The sequence below is a fragment of the Macrobrachium rosenbergii genome, chromosome 28 (genome assembly GCF_040412425.1).
Source record: "Macrobrachium rosenbergii isolate ZJJX-2024 chromosome 28, ASM4041242v1, whole genome shotgun sequence".
NCBI lineage: Eukaryota > Metazoa > Arthropoda > Malacostraca > Decapoda > Palaemonidae > Macrobrachium > Macrobrachium rosenbergii.
The window spans coordinates 30,415,831-30,435,100 of NC_089768.1; the positions used below are offsets into that span (position 1 = coordinate 30,415,831).

Consider the following 19,270-nt stretch of genomic DNA (forward strand, 5'->3'; position numbering starts at 1 on the left):
TTTGTATATGATTCCAAACCGAAGATTAATTCACCCCAATAAGAAAACCACTACGTATTTAGAGGAAAGCGACAGACACGGGAGTCCTCAAAACGAGCCATAGTTGCACGCATGCGCAGATTTAACAAACGACAATATACTAATGACGGAACTAAAATTACGTGATGACGATCAGCTGATCCAGCTTGCAAAGTTCTTTGCGCAACGTTTTGAAGATTTTGTCTTTACAGTGAAACGTTTAAAGGACACGTTTTTTGCAATCACTGACCAAAAGAACCAGTATTCTAGTGACCAGAGAAAACTTTAAGTGCTGCTGTAAAGAGCAGGCGGTTTATTAGTGTGTTTTATAAGGAAATTTGCTCAAAATATCCCAGCCCAAAGGTCTGGCCGTAGCCTACCGAAATGTTTATAGCAAGTAACGTTTGTTCCAAATTACCTCAAAGCGCCATGTCTCTAAAGCAGGTAAAACATTGACTCCTCCCTGTTATTTTTTTTTAGGTTAGCCTTTTCTCCGAAGTGATAAAAATGGCAGTTTTCACAGAAAATTCAAAATTTTATGCTAGGCAAATAGTTTTAAGTTGGGTATAGTTTATGCCTATGATTGTAAGGTGAGGCAGTGTCAGGATAAGCATCGATTGATCCCACGTAGCAAATTATATCCCCAGGAATACATCCTAACCTTACCTAGAATGTAGCATTTTACTTTACCCTCTTCTTCTTCTTCTCACCAGTTTGTCTGCATTTTATACCTACCCTATAGTAATTCACCTTGTCTACATCACAGTCTTATAAATGACTAATTGCAGTTGTTATATTGACCTGATATTTGTTTCCTATATGTTCCATCACTTTCATATTAATGTTCAAGACTAAAGTCAGTGTTGCAATAATTTTTAACTGCTGTACTGTAATGTTATATGCATAACAAAACCATTTGAAGAAACCTATTACCTAGCTTATAGGCTTATTACACTCAGTTCTGTAAAACAAAAATGGAATGATGTGTCCAAGGAACAATGACCCTGCCTCTCCTTCCTCCCCCCTCCAAAAAAAGCCGATCTATATGTGATATTAAATGTCATATTTTTAATTGCAGATTTCAATGCTGTGACACTGTACCTTAGGTTAGGTTAGAATAGGATTGGTTAGTCAAGATGTATTATGTAATTTCGGTTACCTTATTGTCTGTATGTATGAATTATGCAGTCAGAAATGCAATTTTGAATACTGTATTAAAATGTGGTGTTTGTTGCTCGTTTTTTAATACCAGTTATTGGCTGTACTTAGTGAAGTAAAGTGCAGTATACATTCTTCTGCCTTTTATGTATTCAAAACAGATAAGCCCTGAATTTAATATTTTTACGTAATATTAGAGGTCTTCTTTATATAAGTATACAAAAAGGGTCCATTTCAAATTTCCTGTATCCAATTTGCTTTATAGTGACTCCACTTTGCACAAACTGTACTCTCCCCTTTGCATATCAGTATTAGTATGAATTTGATCAGAGATATATTTCAATTTAAAAATACAGTTTCTGGTTAAAAACAGCTTTCAACAAAATTAGAACTTCCAGCAGATGATAACCATTTATGAAACTATGTAACTGAGGTTATACTGTTTTTTTACAGTTTATGCTGCGTAGAGAAGCAATCTTATTATACAGAAACATTCTTAGGCAAGCCCAACGTCTTCCAGATAAAAATCAGCGCAAAGAAATAAGGGATTGGACTCGTGCTGAATTTGAAATGCACAGACATCAAGAAAAGGAGGTTAGTACATTAATTGTTTAATATTTTAAGGCCTTAGCATTAGAGGACTTTGAGACCCAAAATTAAACATTTTAACCATATACTTAGAACAGTCAGTCTGAAAGCAGCTGAGGCCATCTTCATATTTAGAGACCTGTTTCTTTCAGCATATTATATCATAAATGTAAAATGACAGTGTTAGTAGGTTATCCAAAAGGCTGTGCATTTCCCTAGACACTTATGATTTGACTGACTGGAGTTTTACCTAAGTGTGTCATTCTGTTATTGATTACAAGTCAGTTGTGGGAAAAAGGGTAAAAGAAGACTAATAGGTTTGAAAGAATGAAGAAAGAATAGCTATTTAAACTGTGATTTTGGGAAAGCTAATCAATACCAAAGTAAAAAAATTAGTTTTTAGATTCAAATTCCTATTTCATTTAATTATATATTTTGTAGACAGTATTTAATATAGCATTTTTGGCCCCTAATCAATTAAACTACATAATAACAGTAATCAAAGCATTGCTGGAAAAAACAGAAATGTGGAAAAATGAATCATTAGAACTACAAAAACTTTATAGATTTCAATTTAAGCAGGTTTTTCTTATGAACAATTGGAGTGACAGACATTGTTAGGGAAATGAACTTACAAACACAGTTCTGTTTGAACTGGTATTGTTTTCTGTATATTAAATCTTGGACATTTGATGTTCCTGGTTCAGTGCCATTGTTAAAATTCAGAAAGGGTTTATTTCTTATCTGATTAACAAATACAGTACAGTACAATACATATCTATCATGCTTAAAATTTATTTAAGGACTTTGTAGAAAAGTTTGTTGAAAGAACTGCCAAACAAAAAACAAAAACTAGTTAAATGGCTTCTGAGCAACAAAAATAGTAAAATTTTGTAATTATTGATACTTCAATGGCTTCCCAGTTTGCCTTCTAAATCCAGAAGTGGTGCTTGGAAGTGGCATAGCTATTTTACCTGATATTTAAGGGTTAAAGGCTCACTTGTAGTCAAGTGCTTTTTTATCTTAGTTCAAGAGCCCGTAGGATCAATATGCTTGAAGAAAATTTAAATTCTAATTAATTCAAGAGCCTTAAGGATCAGTATGACTGAAGAAAACTTAAATTCTAATTAAACAGAGCGAGTTGGTCAAGACCAACCTTGGGTTCAGACCTTCATTTTGGAGGAAATCTGGATTTTGAGAAAGCTGCTATGTGGTAGTCTCAGCTGGAAGCTTTTAGAAGAGACCCTGGTTTAGTTTTGATTTTTGCTATTATGGTAAATTTATTGTCTGTTGAAGTGCTTCCTTTTAAACTTTACTTGCATAGGTAATACAAATGATCTCATAGCAGAGATGGCCTTCAAGATGGAAAGAAATCTCTGTAGGCTGGGTTAACATCTCATACACTTTCCAGAACAGAACAGAGGCATCGTGAACCTGCTAGAGCAACATGATAACTTTGACAATCCAGATTCAATTGAGTATAGTGTGTACAGAGGCAGGAACCATATTTTTTCCTCAGCAGTAATTACAAGGTGTCAGATGCAGAGATTTTGGGAAGTAGAGGGCAACCTGCCAGGCAGGGTGAGATTTTCTAGGTGGCCCAGAATAAACATACAGACTTTTAATTCTACTGGAGTCCCCTCCCAAACTCCTCCAAGTTGACACACAGCTCTTGTCTGTAAATGAGGCCATTGGACAGGAGAGGGGACCCCCCAGTGTGGGGATGTCCCACCTATTGCTAACCATCTCATCACTAATTTAAGTAGCCTATCTTCACGTACCATAGTTAATCCACCTGATGGGAGTTGTGGTTGCAAGTAGAAATGAAATTGTATTTGTGTAATATGAGAATTACTTTTAATTTTGTTTTTGATAAACTTTTGCTCAGTAGTGTCTTTGTCAGAGTACCTGTAATGAAGAGTTTCTTATTTTCTTAATTGTGTGCTTTTGACTTTTTAAAAATTATATATTGTAGTGTTTGGCTCTTTTATAAAAGTAGTTTATCAGAGGAATCAGGAGCCATTCTAGAAATTTTGTAAAGATCTACAGTCATTACTTTAAAAATCTTATTCTCCACTTTTGTATGGATCCTTCTTCAATTTAGTCATCAAACTAACATCACTTGGTTTCTTTCTTGAGTAACAAAAGTATATTGTAGAAAACACTCTGTCTCACAGTTAAGTGATACCTATATTTGATATTGTGCTTAACTTTCAGTTAGATAATATATAACAGTAGGAACACAGTACTGTAGAGAATTTCTGACAAGATTCAAATGTAGTTGGTCACTGTAGTTATAGAAAGATGTAATTAAAATATGTAGTTTTGTTTATACTGTAATAAAATTCTTTACTTCCTTCCCTCCTTCTTTTCAGGAAGTTATCAAGCAGTTAATTTTCCAAGGGAAGAAGCAGTTAGAACAATTAGAAATAACTGTTAAACTAGCAAATTCATAGGATTTTTAAATTTATTAAATTGTAATGTATATACCCATTTATTTACTGCATATTTTATCATAAAATTACAAACCCATAGATGTTGTGTTACTCCTTTACCTCATTAGCACTAAATCATTTTCATTCTCGGAAATTTTAGAAATTTGATCTGAAAATTATGTTTTGTTGCTTCTTGTTAGAAACTGTAGTTGTTATGGTCGAAGGGACCCAATTTTCAACTGTCATGTAACAGACCTGTATGGTAGACAACTGATGGTATCTAACTTGGAAACGCCGCCTTTCATGACCCAGATAATGATATACACTAATGTGAAATGCTTGAGTACAGGTGCTTGAGCACCTTAGAATACAAAACATGAGAAACTGTAGTATGAAATGCTTCCAGAAATAAGTTGGAGGTATGGAATGAGGATTACAGCCCTTGCCACAGGTTTTGAAGTTCACATTAGCACAGGAAAGACAAAAGCACATCAGACTCTTATAATTTGGCTTTCTAACGTCATTTGTTTATTAGGCTTTCCACCTTAATTTTGCCATATTTCGGTCCATAAGTCAACTGATTCTGAAAACAGTAAGCATTGGGCACAAATCTTCAGTGAAATCTCTGAGTTTGGAAATGTTTTCAGTATCAAAGCATCAGGGTAAAATGTTCTGATAAAATGTAGTACTATATTCAGAATCACTGCTAAAGAAAAATCATGATATTTTAAAAAAATTTTATCACGATTAAAATGCATTAAAATGCAAGTTTGATGTAAGCATGGTTTTTAGTGGATTTTAGCATTTGAGCAATTTGATCAAATGAAATGCTCCAGTTGCTCTTTCTGAAGTGACAGAAAATTTTGATCTTTTAACAGTCAATGATGACATCTCAGAGTTGTGTGGTTTATTCCACCTCTGTTAGTTAATTAAATTGAGTATTTTTATACATTTGCCATCTTTCTTCTCACTGTAAAGTACATGGATGTATGGTGCCATTATCTCGACCCTAATCATCTTATTACTGCCTTAAAAATCTGGTATAAGACCTTTCTTTTTATCAAGTTTCAGTTCAAAGTCTTTTGAAGAAAATTGGACTTACTGCTAATACTTTATATCTCTGACAGAAGTCCATCACTGAGAAGCTGGTTTTAGTAATCTTAACTTAATCTGGAAGAGTTAATTAATAAACCTTGATAGCACTGTGACCTCTTTTAAAGGGAGGTAAAGCATTAGTCCATATATATAGTACTATATTGTCTTTAAAACTTAATGTAGCTTCAAGGTAATGAATTTTTTAATATCCAAAGCCTGTAGGGGCTGTAAAGAATAAAATTTTCCACTACATTGTATTTATAAAATGGCCAGTATAACAATTAAAAATTAATAAGGAATGGTTGAAAAAATGTCATATGAAGAAGTCTGTATGTAATTTCATAAGTATGTTTCATCACTCTTTGGCAGGGTTCAGTTTATTTTCATTTAATGGAATAAGTAGAGGGTATTACCTGTATTTGAAAATTGGCAAATATGTATGTTGAAATATTGTCAAGCATGATGAGGAGGAATTATGGTTTAGTGACCACCAAGAAAAATCAAATCTTGTCAGTGTTTAGAACCAAATATCAGTGGGGCAAGGTGTGGGTTTGACCACTGCACTCCAAAAAGACTTGTTGAAAACCAGAAGAGTCCTGGTACTACCCCATCCTAGAGAAGATATTATATGTATATATATATATTTTATATACATATATATGTGTGTGTGTTGAGTATACTAAGGTCAAATGCAATTATTACTCTAGTATTACCCAATTTTTGTCCACGGGATATATGTTGTTCATTGTGCATGTGTGCCTGTCTCTCAATGGGTAATGCATACATGTATGTATTTCTTGGGAAATCTGGCCCTCCCCATTTATGAAAACGATTACAGCCTTGTACCTGCAGACGAAGCTGCCCGGAATGTTGAAAGGGGTTACGCAAAGGGAGCGAAACGGTAAACAGGCAATAAGAAAAATGGAATAAATATTTATAGAGCCTGGTTTTCGACTTAGTTCCTGGCAATATAAACGTAACGAGAAATATGCATAAGCGAAAACCAAACAAGACTGAAAACGTAAACATGATGTAAACATTATGAAAACGAAAGTCAAACATGATCGGGGGAGGAAACGGAAGTGAATTTATGTGTATACAGTTTTTGAACTCTAGCAAATACGTGATACCGAAGCAAATAGCCTTATCAGTAGCCAGAGGTGAAGCAGTCTGCTAACGGAATAGTGATTCTGGCTAAAACTTTCGCTTCTATCATCTGATTAATAGAACCGAATAAACATTTATCCAAGGAAATAATTGTGAAACTAATTTAAAGCGTTGGGAGGAAACCTGTTAATTTAGAACAAAACTGGTAGCCTATGTAAAATTATTGTCCAGTCTATAGTCGTAGCTCTTAAAATCTCGTGTAATGAAATGTCAGTAACCTCAGTACAAGTTATTTTTATATCGCTCACTGTTTTTTTTTTTTTTTTTTTGTGTTATGTCACGCTGATCAACATTGGAAATTAACTGCATAGAAAGTATGGCAGGTACAGTCGTTATTCCGTAAAGGTCTGGGATATTGGCCCTAATTGTATATCGCTCATAACTGGAATCATGCTTGTGAATTTTATCATCATCATGATTACGGGTTGAGGTGGGAGTTAGACTAATGGCAACTGGTGTAGAAAACATTCGAAATACAACTTAGTACTGTTTTTATTTGAAAAAAAAAATGTATTACACTTGCAAAAACTGCAATTTTTCTTGGACTTGCAGAGAAGGAGCATAACCTAGGTAGGAATGATGCTTGCGAAAATACAGTAACGGAAATTTAAACGAGAAACGGAAGCTCCTCTTAGCCAGTGCCTTTTGCGCATAGGCCTTCAAGGGTTCCATGTTCTATACTTGGGAGAGTTTTGCCCTCCTTTTTCATATCTAATATCTACAAGCATAATTTTTTGGGTACACGCATTCGTGTATACCGGCGTTGGTGTCTGATTACGGCTGAATGTGGAATAAGAAAGAATTGCAGACATGCATAATTTAAAAACAGTAAAAAGAAAGAGTGGTGATCGTAGCCGAATAAGCATGTATAAAATAGGCAAAACTAAATACTGTGAAGTAAGACTTTAATCTGTCAATTAGGTGATGACCAGGAGAGTGGGCTAGGCTACGTTGTCATCAAAACATATTATCATCTACCATAATTATTCCAAGAAGGCGGAGAGGCGGGACCGTTGAAAATCATCTTTTTCTTCAGTGTCTCTGACCATTTTTGTGCTAATAAACCTTTCTCATTTATTTCCCCCTAATTACAAGTAAAGACGGGGGAAGGCAAACCTTATTACTACCAGAAAATGTACAAGAACGTCTGTCATAACATCTTTCTTTCTCTTCTAACATTATTTTTAAGAGACTTGACATTCGCCCGTCCCTGTGCTTTTTCCTCGTATTCCTTTGCTCCAAGCTTTTCTTCTTTCTTCTCTCCCACCTCCCCTCTACGCATGCAACTTAAATTTCAAGTTAAAAAGCGGAGGCGCATGAGATGGGAAGGAAACGTGCGGTGAGATTGCATGATTTAATTTTTTACATTCCCTACCTGATTCATGAACTCTAATTTCAGAAGTTAATTTGAAAGAACGTTTCTTACGAGGATATTCTGTTACGGATTCTTAAACCCCGCTTTTCAGGGATAATTTATGAGTTTTTCTTGTTCAGAGCAGTCGCTTTTGGCTTTTTTTTTTTTTTTGGAAGCACTATTACCTGGAATAATGAGGGAACCTCGTCATCAAAATTAGATTTATAGTCTTTTTTGAATTCCACATGTTAATTTCCCGTGTGGATGGTCTTGGTATATTTATTTATTTATTTATTTATTTATGTACATGTGTGTTTGCGTGTAAGAAGAAACCGAATAGGAAGTTACAGACGCATACCGAAGGAAAATTAAAGTTTCGTTATCAATATCCATGATTAACAACAATATAACCTCTCTTAAAAAGCTCTAAAAATCTGCCTGTTATCTGTTGTGCACTTTAGGCCTACTTTCCAACATGTCTGCTCCTTCCTCGTTCCTAAACTCTACCTTGTCTTTAGTTGTCATTTATTCCTTCGTTATTGTATCTATTGTATATTTATTAATAAATAGGAAATGTCACACTCTTCCTGTAAGTGATATGGATCTCAGGGTGCGGGGAACTGCGGAGGGAGGCGGGGAGAGGGATTAAGAGCCCTTTCTTGAAATTGAAAGCCACGTAAATAAGGTTATAAGACAGCCTATTTTTTTTTTTACATCAATTCCCTGTTTTATTAGGAAGACTGCTTATGATTATATAGGCATTTTCATCAACAATGATTCTCTTAGTACAAGAAGCAAGCTTATCACCTTTGACAGTATGAGGGAAATTATAGAAAACAGAATAAGTAAAGACATGGACCTTTGGAAGGGAAATGAGAAGGGTAATGAGAGTGAACACGAGAACAGCATAGACTAGGGAATAAAGTTCAGTGGAGGTAAAACGTACAAAGACAAAATTAATAAAAAGAAAATAAAACAGTTGATTAAATGATTCACAAAGGAATAATTGTAAGGATGCAAGCATGGAGAATGAAGTCATAAAAGAAATGTATGGTGGAGAAGTGATGGCTTGGTGAACAGGTGGAATGCAGCATTCAGGTGGTTTAGGCATGTAGTGAGAATGAGAGAACACAAAATAGTTAAACTCTCTATCATATATATATATATAAATATACTGTATATATATATGTATATATATATATATTATATATATATATATATTAATTTAGAATAATAAGAGAAGGACCAACTAACTCCTGAGCTGACAGAGACGAAGTGCAAGCAAAATTGGCTATTGATATTCATAGTATATTAAAATTGCAGGCATTGTAAGGTTGACTGATCTGACATGTGCAGGAGTGGCTTAAAAGATGATAATAAGAGTTTCCGGCACGCTAGCGCGCTCGTTCGAAGCTCTCGGAATTTTACGCAGGAATTTCATTCCTGAATCAGCGCTAGGATGAATAATACATGAACTGTAGCAGGCATGTTTTGCTTTGAACCAACCCATTTCCGGGGAAAGTAAATTGTTTATATGCTAGAAACAAACACACACATACACATACATGCATATATATGTGTGTGTGTTTGTGTATGTGTGTGTGTGTGTATCCTTCCAACCTCCTCCACCCTGTCCGTGGCCCGTAGTCTTCTGCTAACTACTATTAATGATAAGTTCCTAACTCCCTGCTTACGTCAACATGCGCACATAAGTCTAAAGGGACGGACCCTTTTGCCCTGTCGCTAGTGAATTATCATGAAAATAACCAAGAAGTTCAGCTGTGAATAAACAGACAGATACATTTTAGAGTAAAAGAGAATGCTGGTATCAAATGGCCAAGCTAACGTGCAGCGTAAAAATTACAAATGCGGTGTTTCCAGCTAGCCTTTATTGACAAGAATGCTGTTAACGAAACTGTGCTGCTGTTTCCATCGTACCCAAATGGCTATACCTGCTCATGTCGAGGTGATGTGCTTTTACACTTTTTTATTTTTTTGCCTGGTATAACTCAGCACTGCAAGCATGTCCCGTCCGTAAATAAACAAGATTACAACAGAGGTTGGCTGCCATTTTTATCTCCTTCTCATTACTCTCCTTTCCCTTCGAGCTTTGGCGCGGTCTTCTCCTTTTCGAGATATCCGGCAAAACTTTTCGGTCGCATTTTAAAACGCCAGATGATCCAATTAAATTTTATTTTTCACTGAGCTGTTCTCTTGGCAAACCAAATACAAGACAAGTTATGCCGCGCTCGGTGTTTACCTGAGGAAACGAGGATTAGTTTCATGTGCACCGGCTGTTTCACATACCTACGCAGAAAGATCTTCAGCAGTGTGTCTATCCTGATATACGTCGCGACAATCGCCTTCATTTTGCGAGTATTTCTGCGTTCTCGGGTTATATAGGGCCAAATCAAATCACGATTGCAATCTAGGGTTGAACATATTTCTTCTTCTTCCAGAATGGTACTGGATTTTCAACACTGTGAATCCAAATTAGTGAGTTACAAATGTTTTTCTGACAAGCTTTTTACGGGTTTTCATTGACTTTACCAAGTCAAGGAAATATGGAAACCTTATAAAACATACTACTGCAAAATATATAGTTACAAAAAGACCAGGATTTATGACCTTCCATCACCAACAAGTCAATAAGTGCCCGCTGTGGCCGGGCTTCACCTTTCATGGACTAGGTAGGGCGTGGTCTAAGGAAGGAACGCGTGAGTCAGAAGCAAACACCGAGCTCTCTCAACCGCTGTTCGACTAGGTCTACCACTTCTGAAGAGATTAATGCACAACCCCCCAATAAGGTGTTAGTGTCGTCTCTGCACCTCCATTGGTGCAATATAGGCATTTTTCAGCATCCTCTCGGCTCCTTGTAGAACCCACTTTTTAGCCTTTTACTTTACCCCCATTCCGTTTCCTTTTTCCAGTCTTATTGTTCAACCACTCCAGCTCCCTCTTTTCATTGTTTATAACACTGAATGGGTGAAAGTTCTCAAGTGATTGGCTTTAGGCCGAATTTTCATAAATCAAACTCACTCTCTCTCTCTGCACCTTGTATTTATTTCTTCGAGTCTGGGCCAGTTAAGGGCAATGGATGGCCAGTCTTTTTCTGTATTTTATTCATCTTTCAATTTTGGAATACTAGCTGAGAGATAATCAATTTCTATTGCTTGCTTGACATACATAGCTTTTTTTTTTTTATTTCAGTATCATGAGTAAACTTTTAGTGTACCATTTTCCCTTAAACACTAATGGAAATCCGACAAGCACACTGCACATTTCAAGGAAATCTCTATAAATTTTCAATCTGATTTTAACAGAAAACTTTATCGTATTCAGTTGCTTTACCGTCCTTCTATTTGCGTTGTACTCCACCGCGTTAAACGGAAACTCTTCTTGTGTACTTTATCTACCGTACTGAATGGAAATTCTTTTAGTTCATTTTATCTACCGAGGTGGATGAGAATTCGTTTAATCCGTTTTATCTGTCTATCTGGATTAGGATTTTCAAGTGCAATTTATCCAGCCATCTGAATTAGAACACATCAACCCTTATAATCCTCAGGTCGGAATCATTATCACAAGTGTTTTTCTACTGGAAACATTTGAAGAACATATTTTTCAGTGGTAAACATTTTCATTGCCATTATCATAGTACTATTTTCAGTACTAGGAAGCCGCTTGGCCTTTCGGGATTTCAGAACATTACAAATTTTCTTGTTCTCTTTTATTTTTCCTGAAGTCCATTTTACTCAAATCACAAACCTTGCTATATTTGCCATTAGAAATGACAATTTTTCTCAGGACATTAAATTGACATTAGTGCGCACGCTCACATGCCAGAAAGCATGGGCATTCGGTACCTATTTGTTTTGGAAAACCTGCTTCTTTTATATTTTCTCAGTAAGGACTAGTGACATGAGTATATATATATGTACTGTCATAGCTATGTAGTGGTATTATTATGTATTACTTATTATTATTATTATTATTATTATTATTATTATTATTATTATTATTATTATTATTATTATTATTATTATTCAGTAGATGAAACCTATTCAAATGGAACAATCCCACAGGGGCCACTGACTTGAAATTCAATCTTCCAAAAAATATGGTGTTCATTAGGAAGAAGTAAGAGGAAGTAAAGGGAAATACAGAAAGAAGAGATTCCACTTATTAAAAAAGAAGCAAAAATAAATTAATAATTAGAGAAATAGATAAAAAAATATATTAAAATGCAAGAAGAATAGCATTAGGGTAGTAATGCATTGCATTTTCGCTTGAACTTCTGAAGTTCTAACTGCACGACATCCTCTGGGAGGCTGTTCCACAGTCCAACGGTGTGAGGAATAAAGGACCCCGGGAACTGAGAAGTTGGACAGCGAGGCACATTTACTGCATACTGGTGGTGCTGTTCAACGAATCTGGCTGCTCTCGGCAGGTAAAGGGGATCAGGGATCAATTGTGAATGTGAAAGATCTCTGTTGAAATACAACTTATGAAAAAGTAACAAACAAGAGACCATCCGTTGATGGTCTAAGACTCTAAGTCATAACTGCTACTATTAGGAAGCAGAAACCTACCCACACGAACCACTCTATCTAAAAGAGACAAATCTGTGGCAGAAGCAGAAATCTGTGGCAGAAGCAGAAATCTGTGGCAGAAGCAGAAATCTCTGGCAAAAGCAGAAATCTCTGGCAGAAGCAGAAATCTGTGGCAGAAGCAGAAATCTCTGGCAGAAGCAGACATCCACACCGGAGAACAATATTCTAGTAAAAGGAAGCACAAATGACCTAAAACATTCATTTCTAAAATTATTTGCACAAATGTATTTGCAGGTAAAATTGTCACTATTTTCTTCAGTATTTTTTGCCGTAGTCCCTAAACTTGGAGCACGCGGATTCTCTCTCTCTCTCTCTCTCTCTCTCTCTCTCTCCCTAAGGGGAGGCCTCGATGAGGTAATAACAGCGCCCACCACCCCCACACCCAAGAGTGCTCTCTCTCTCTCTCTCTCAGGTAAGGGCCTCGACGAGGTAAAAATCCCCCTACCTCACAGCACTTGGATTGGAATCGATCATCAGGTAATTCTCTCTCTCTCTCTCAGGTAAGGGACTAGACGAGGTCCCCCTACCCCTCACCACTTGGTTTGGAACTGATCATCAGGTAATTCTCTCTCTCTCTCTCTCTCTCTCTCTCTCTCTCTCTCTCTCTCTCTCTCTCTCTCTCTCTCAAACTGATACAGGCAACTCTTTCCCTTTCTTGCTCTCCCAGATGGAAATGTGGAAATTCTCTCGCAGTCTCTCACAAACAGATTTTCATCACTAAAGCTCTGGCACAATCAAAGGGAATAGTATTAAAATGCTACAAAACTTCAAAAAGATCTAGGCCTTTCCTGTAGATAATCACGGAATAGCTTCATTATTTTATTAAGCTCTTTGTGTCTTCCTTATTAACAGCAACTATACGGTAGAAGTTGATGAAATCATACCTCTGGGAGTATGATTCTTTCTCTGAAGTGATAGGGGATGAGAGGCTCAAGGAGAGAGAGAGAGAGAGAGAGAGAGAGAGAGAGAGAGAGAGAGAGAGAGAGAGAGCGAAAGGAGTAAATGAAGCACAGAAAACATTCAAGTACAAATACAGTATTCCGAGAGAGAGAGAGAGAGAGAGAGAGAGAGAGAGAGAGAGAGAGAGAGAGAGAGAGAGAGAAGTAAATGAAGCACAGAAAACATATTCAAGAATAAATGCAGTATTCCAGAGAGAGAGAGAGAGAGAGAGAGAGAGAGAGAGAGAGAGAGAGAGAAAGAGAGAGAGAGAGAGAAATCTTCAAGAATAAATGCAATATTCCGAGAGAGAGAGGCAAATGAAGCACAGAAAACAGCTTCAAGAACAAATACAATATTCCGTGAGAGAGAGAGAGAGAGAGAGAGAGAGAGAGAGAGAGAGAGAGAGAGAGAGAGAGAGAGAGAAGTTACTTCACAGGTCAGTGATAAGGGGAAAATAAAAGATTTTAAAGTGCACGATCAAAGAATCGAAAGAAGAGGGGAGACAGGTATAAAGAAGATTACACAGTGCATGACGAAATTGAAAAAGATTGCATGATAAATGAAGGATAAATGGTCTGAAAATCTGTGCAGGAAGACTATTCACTAATTGATATGGAAGTGAATATTCACGTAATTAAACATCTGTCGAGAGACTTCACATTAAATGAATTGACTGAGCAAGGTAAACACTAACAAATAAAGAAAAACTCAAGACGTGCACATCTTTATTTAGTACCACACACAGCACTACCCTTTCCGTAATCAGTAGGTATAAGACGGTCTAAATGGCTACATTCACACTGTTTGGTTTAGCTTTTCACATTATCGCTCACTACCCATTGCCATTATTCATTTTTTTCATTTAAGCAGTGAAACAAAGTCAGATGGCACAAAACATTCCAGTGTGATGGGAAATAAAATCAGCTTACCTCTCAAATTACTTTTGGATTTAGCATTTATTAAATTTAAAATTTAATTTTTTCATAGATAAAGTTTTTTTCAGTTTAAAATCATTTTTACTTTTTTTCAGTTGCGTCAGTGTCTAGTTTTTTCGATGATGTACGGGAAAAATTAAAGTGTCTGTTTTGACAAAATCTTTTTCGAGCGGCATTAGTACTAAACTTTCTTTTTATTTAGTTTTAGTATGACTATAAACGACCTTGATAGAATCGACATTATTATTATTATTATTATCATCATCATCGAGATAACAGAGCAAAAACTAGGGAAACATAACACTTAAAACACTAATGAAGAATAACGGATTGGAGTGACGACAGACTTCTATCCAAAACTGAGCACCGGCAAACGCCCAGAGTTCTAGAGCCGGTGTCTAGCCGAGGAGACGAGAGACGTTATCAAAACATCAGCCGAAGCGTACTTGTATTCAGGTCAAAGGAGGGAAGTGTGATACACAAATGACAAAAAGCCGGCGATTTATTCCACAACTTATTGAGACAAACAATAATTGAAGTCGTAAAGTGACATATGCCTAAGGAGCCTCTGGCAAAATGGCTATGGCTATTTCCATAATTCAGAGTTTTCGTATCTAGAATTTTTGATAATAATTGAAAAGCTACCAATTTGCCATGAACGTTAGTCATGAATGAATGGCTAAAACGGTTCTTGGCAGAGAGTAAATGGACCAGTACAGCAGCAATTTTCGTTTATTCCCCCAGAACTTAATTACAGGTTTAGAAAAAGTATAGGAAACTGGGGAAGTGGTGATTCAAATGATGGACTCTACGACTAATACACTCACACCACGTATATGTCGTGCAGGGGTGCCTGTTTTTTTTTACTGCATCAATATATATTCATCTGTCATCAGAATAACAAATAAAACTACCTGTGAAATTTCCCTAGATCCACAGTCTAAATATATGACACGAAGATCTTAACGCCAGTCATAATGTCGCCTTACAAATAAAAAAAAAAGTCCATTTGCCATTGCTTCTTGCATCAAGATTAATCGATACTGGAAATGAACGTTGGCTGCCTGCTAATTTCACCAATTTAGTCCTGGACCGTATGAAAGGAACGTTCTGTTGATTATACGTCGTGTATATTTACTTGAAACACAATGATTGATTTGCCTTTGCAAGCTTTATTGCTTAGCGCAGCGAGACCCGGCTCTATGGAGGAAGGGAGGAGGGACGAGGCAGCATATAAAAGATGGTCTCGCGCAAGCTTAGAGCTCAGTGTCGCTCAGAGTGTGAACGTGTAGATATTGTCCGTCTCGTCTCGGCTCCCATCACTGGTAGACCAGACCTGGGCAAACTGTGCTGTTGCTGGGCTGGGCAATGTGTTTAGTGCACGTTACTATGATAAGCGTCGGTCTCTTACCTGAACGATTATCGCTGTCCCGTCGTTATTGTGTACAAACAACACAGGGAATGCAGTTTTATAAGTCAATGTACACGCATATGATTATAGATATGCAAACATGTAGCTTGACGCTGTTTGTCTATTCGTTCCTCATCGGGTACTCAGCGCAGAACCTCAGATTCTTCGCCGTTCCTGAGAAAGTATCATTTGCATGTGCAGATACGTCAGCATAAATAGCAGCATGGACAGAAGCACACATTCTTGCATCCGAACTCGTTTGCAAGAAAATATCCGAAGAATGAGGCAACTTTTGCAGCATATATATGTGCGCCTTCATTGAGTTACTGAGCTTAAGTCCAATGTGTCGGTTTAGGAGCGGAGCTTTAATATAACCTTGAAGAATTTACGAATATGGTATATATATATATCTATCTATCTATCTATATATATATATATATATATATATATATATATATATATATATATATATATATATATACACATACATACATACACACACCCTAGTATCAGTTCAGTTAAACGTAAATGCGTTTATACATATTCAAGTCTTGCTAACTTCTTCATTTAGTGCAGGTTTTTAATAATTCTTTGTCATTGATTTTTATATGTTTTTGGACACTGTATGAAGATATGTCTTACTGTCTTCCTTCTGGTAGGAAATTCAATTAGACAATTTAAATTCCTGAACTTTATAGCTTGACGTTGCAGGCGTTGTATATACATTTTATTTAACCCACGGTTTTATGCTGGCATAACATTGTAAAGGTATCCGTAGTAAGCCCATAACGGGGTATGACTTTAGAGGGAAAACAACATTGGTTACTATCACATTCTTACTATAACGTCCGATTCATGGATGAACACCGTGTACAGAAAATTTCCATAGCATTAACTGCTTCATAAACCTACACAGAGGGCTCATGTGCAACGTGCAGAATACTATAAATATAAACATATATATTTGTTTACATGTATATTTATATATAAATTATTTTTTATATATAGATATATATAAATATTGATATAATATAAATATATATGTATATATATATATTTATATATTGTATGTGCGTGGCTTTAAGAATGTGTATGTATGTTTGTCTGTACATGCAAATAATTTGTGATACTGTTTTTGGGTCCATCGTCTTCGCCTTACGAATGGCAAGCCCTATATACTGTACTCTTGACTTAAGATTTCACCCTTTCACGCTGGCAGATTGGCGCCAATATCTTGCTATCAATCAATCAGCCCTATCGCTTGTCTCAAAGAACTGCTTAGTTTCTCCCGCTAGGGGCGACAAGCGAATGACATTGTTTGACGTTTCGTGAAGAACCTTTTGTCATCTTTTAAAACGCTGCGCGCTGCATGCCAATTATTTATTTATTATATAGATTTAATTTTAATATTTGTTCTTATACAGGTGTCTCATTAACCACTCTTGTTGTTTTACAAAGAAGAGTTCCTCATTTGTAGCGAAAGCTGACAGTAGGGAGAGTCGCAAACTATATATCACTTCAGTTGTTCGGTTACGAGATTGTCAGACTGCGCCATACGTCCAAAGGGCATGGCATGTGACAGGGAGGAAGAGAAATGATATAGGGAAATGGTAGGCAGGAATTTAGTGGCTCTTCACTATCACCTTGTGGGGTTTTGTTGAGTATTTTCATTGACTTCTGGTTGGCATGCGTTTTCGAGTGAGCCTTTTTTCCAGACGGTTTAAATTTGCCCAAAATATCCATAATGTTTTTACGGCATTTTGACCTAATGGTATTACATGTGAGTTATTGTTGAATTTCACAGACTGGAAAATTACACACGCCTCTTGCACTGAGAGATATTGAGCTTTCCTCCCCAAAACTAAGAGCAAGATAAGAAAGGAATGAGAGTAACCTTTTTTATATGAAAGTATTTTGAGGGCTCATGGTAAAAAAGACCAACACAAGATAATAAAACCGTTTTCAGGTAAAGGCTTAAGCAGTACGTTGGCACATAAAGGCTATTACCACGGGGACGTGAGGAGGAAAAGAATATCAGGTAAAATGCTTAGAAATTCATGCGTAACCGTTCTCCATCCAGTCTGTAGCTATAACCATCAGCAAGAAGAGTTCATTAAATCGACTGTGCTGTGGACTCAGGTATTAGAAGAGTTTTCATTATGGAAGAAAATCATGAGTTAGAGAGAATTTTCAAATTTAACTGTAAATTGTCAAAACATTTGAATTTTGTAACGGTTAGGCCTATACTGGAAAACATTTGTGTATTGCATACTCAGTTTTGTCTTCATATATAAATGGTAATTTTGGGGTCTGGAGGCTGCATGTATACTGCCGGATTTGTAATATTGAATAGAACGATTAACGAGGCAGGACAACTATAGACCGATTTCCCTTATCAGTGCTCTAAGATAAACTACCCATTTACATGTCAGGTCATTAGTGTTGGGTAGTTCATTGGTGCGGTATATTTTATACCATGAACAGGGTCATAATTTCCATTTCGTATTGGGTTTTATATTTTTGTTCTGATGTTTATTGTCTTTGGTTAATTTGTCATAAATGAAATCCTTGCTAGAAGGTGCGTTTTAGTAATGAATGATTTTACCGGCATATAATAACTTTTAACTGCTACTCATATATTTATAAACAATTAGATTTACTGATGAGGCACAAAAAAAATGAGATGTTACAATCATAAGGTACTTCATGTAACGCGAAAAATAAACCCCATTAAATTAGACCGACATACCACAGAGCGCTTGTTGGATCTGTGCTGTCTTCTTCCCCGACTTATGAATGGAAGTACAGGGCTTGAGAAGAGCAGCGCCTTCAACAAGAGTCCTTTAAGCGACGCTGATCGCCTTTCAATAATTCATGTTGCATTATATGCAAAGCTTGTGCGGTAGCATCCCCAAAGACTTATTGGCCCTCAGTGGCTTCTCCATCCGTGGAATTTAAGTAGCCGAAAGATGTCGTCTGCACATGTATTGATAATATGTCAATTTTTCACTTCTGCTGCGTAAAACATTCTGTTGTTGAATTATTACCGGTCATTATAATTATTGTAATCGATGATTCTGATGCTATCTCACTTTTATGACTGACTGCTATTTTATCACTATTTTCGTGTCACCGGGAAGCAATCGTAGAAGCATAAACATTAGTGGGAAAAAATTAACATTAGTGGCTGAAGCAGTAATGCATGCAGATGTAAAATCATTTGATTTTAAATGTATCGATAAGGGAATTTATCACCGCGTCCAAGCTTTCGCAAAACAATTATTGGGAACCGATTTCTGATGTTGTCATACGCAAAAACTGCAATGAAATTCAATAGTCTCTCTCTCTCTCTCTCTCTCTCTCTCTCTCTCTCTCTCTCTCTCTCTCTCTCTCTCTCTCTCTTCAAATAGTGGAAATCTGGGTGCTTATAATTCATGAACAGCCCCATTCAGAAAATTTACCGTTCCAGTTTGGATAATAGTACTATATTTTGCTTGTTCTTCATCCCCGACACATCGCTTCGAGTCATAATTTGAACTTCCATTCCTTGTCGTCGT

At 36.4% G+C, this 19,270-nt stretch overlaps 2 protein-coding genes across 2 annotated transcripts in view; both read left to right on the top strand.

Moving 5' to 3' along the window:
• Positions 1-161: 161 nt before the first annotated feature.
• On the top strand, positions 162-4,298 carry LOC136854198 (LYR motif-containing protein 2). The gene is made up of 3 exons (XM_067130505.1): positions 162-462; positions 1,630-1,770; positions 4,140-4,298. The coding sequence occupies exons 1-3, from the start codon at positions 403-405 to the stop codon at positions 4,218-4,220; spliced, it is 282 nt and encodes a 93-aa protein (XP_066986606.1). The 5' UTR covers positions 162-402; the 3' UTR covers positions 4,221-4,298.
• An 11,263-nt stretch (positions 4,299-15,561) lies between these two features.
• Positions 15,562-19,270, top strand: part of LOC136854199 (fibrinogen C domain-containing protein 1-A-like) — a 514,845-nt gene continuing 511,136 nt past the window's right edge. The window contains exon 1 of the mRNA XM_067130506.1: positions 15,562-15,627. The gene's annotated coding sequence lies outside the window, so the exon portion shown is untranslated. The remainder of the gene's footprint in view (positions 15,628-19,270) is intronic.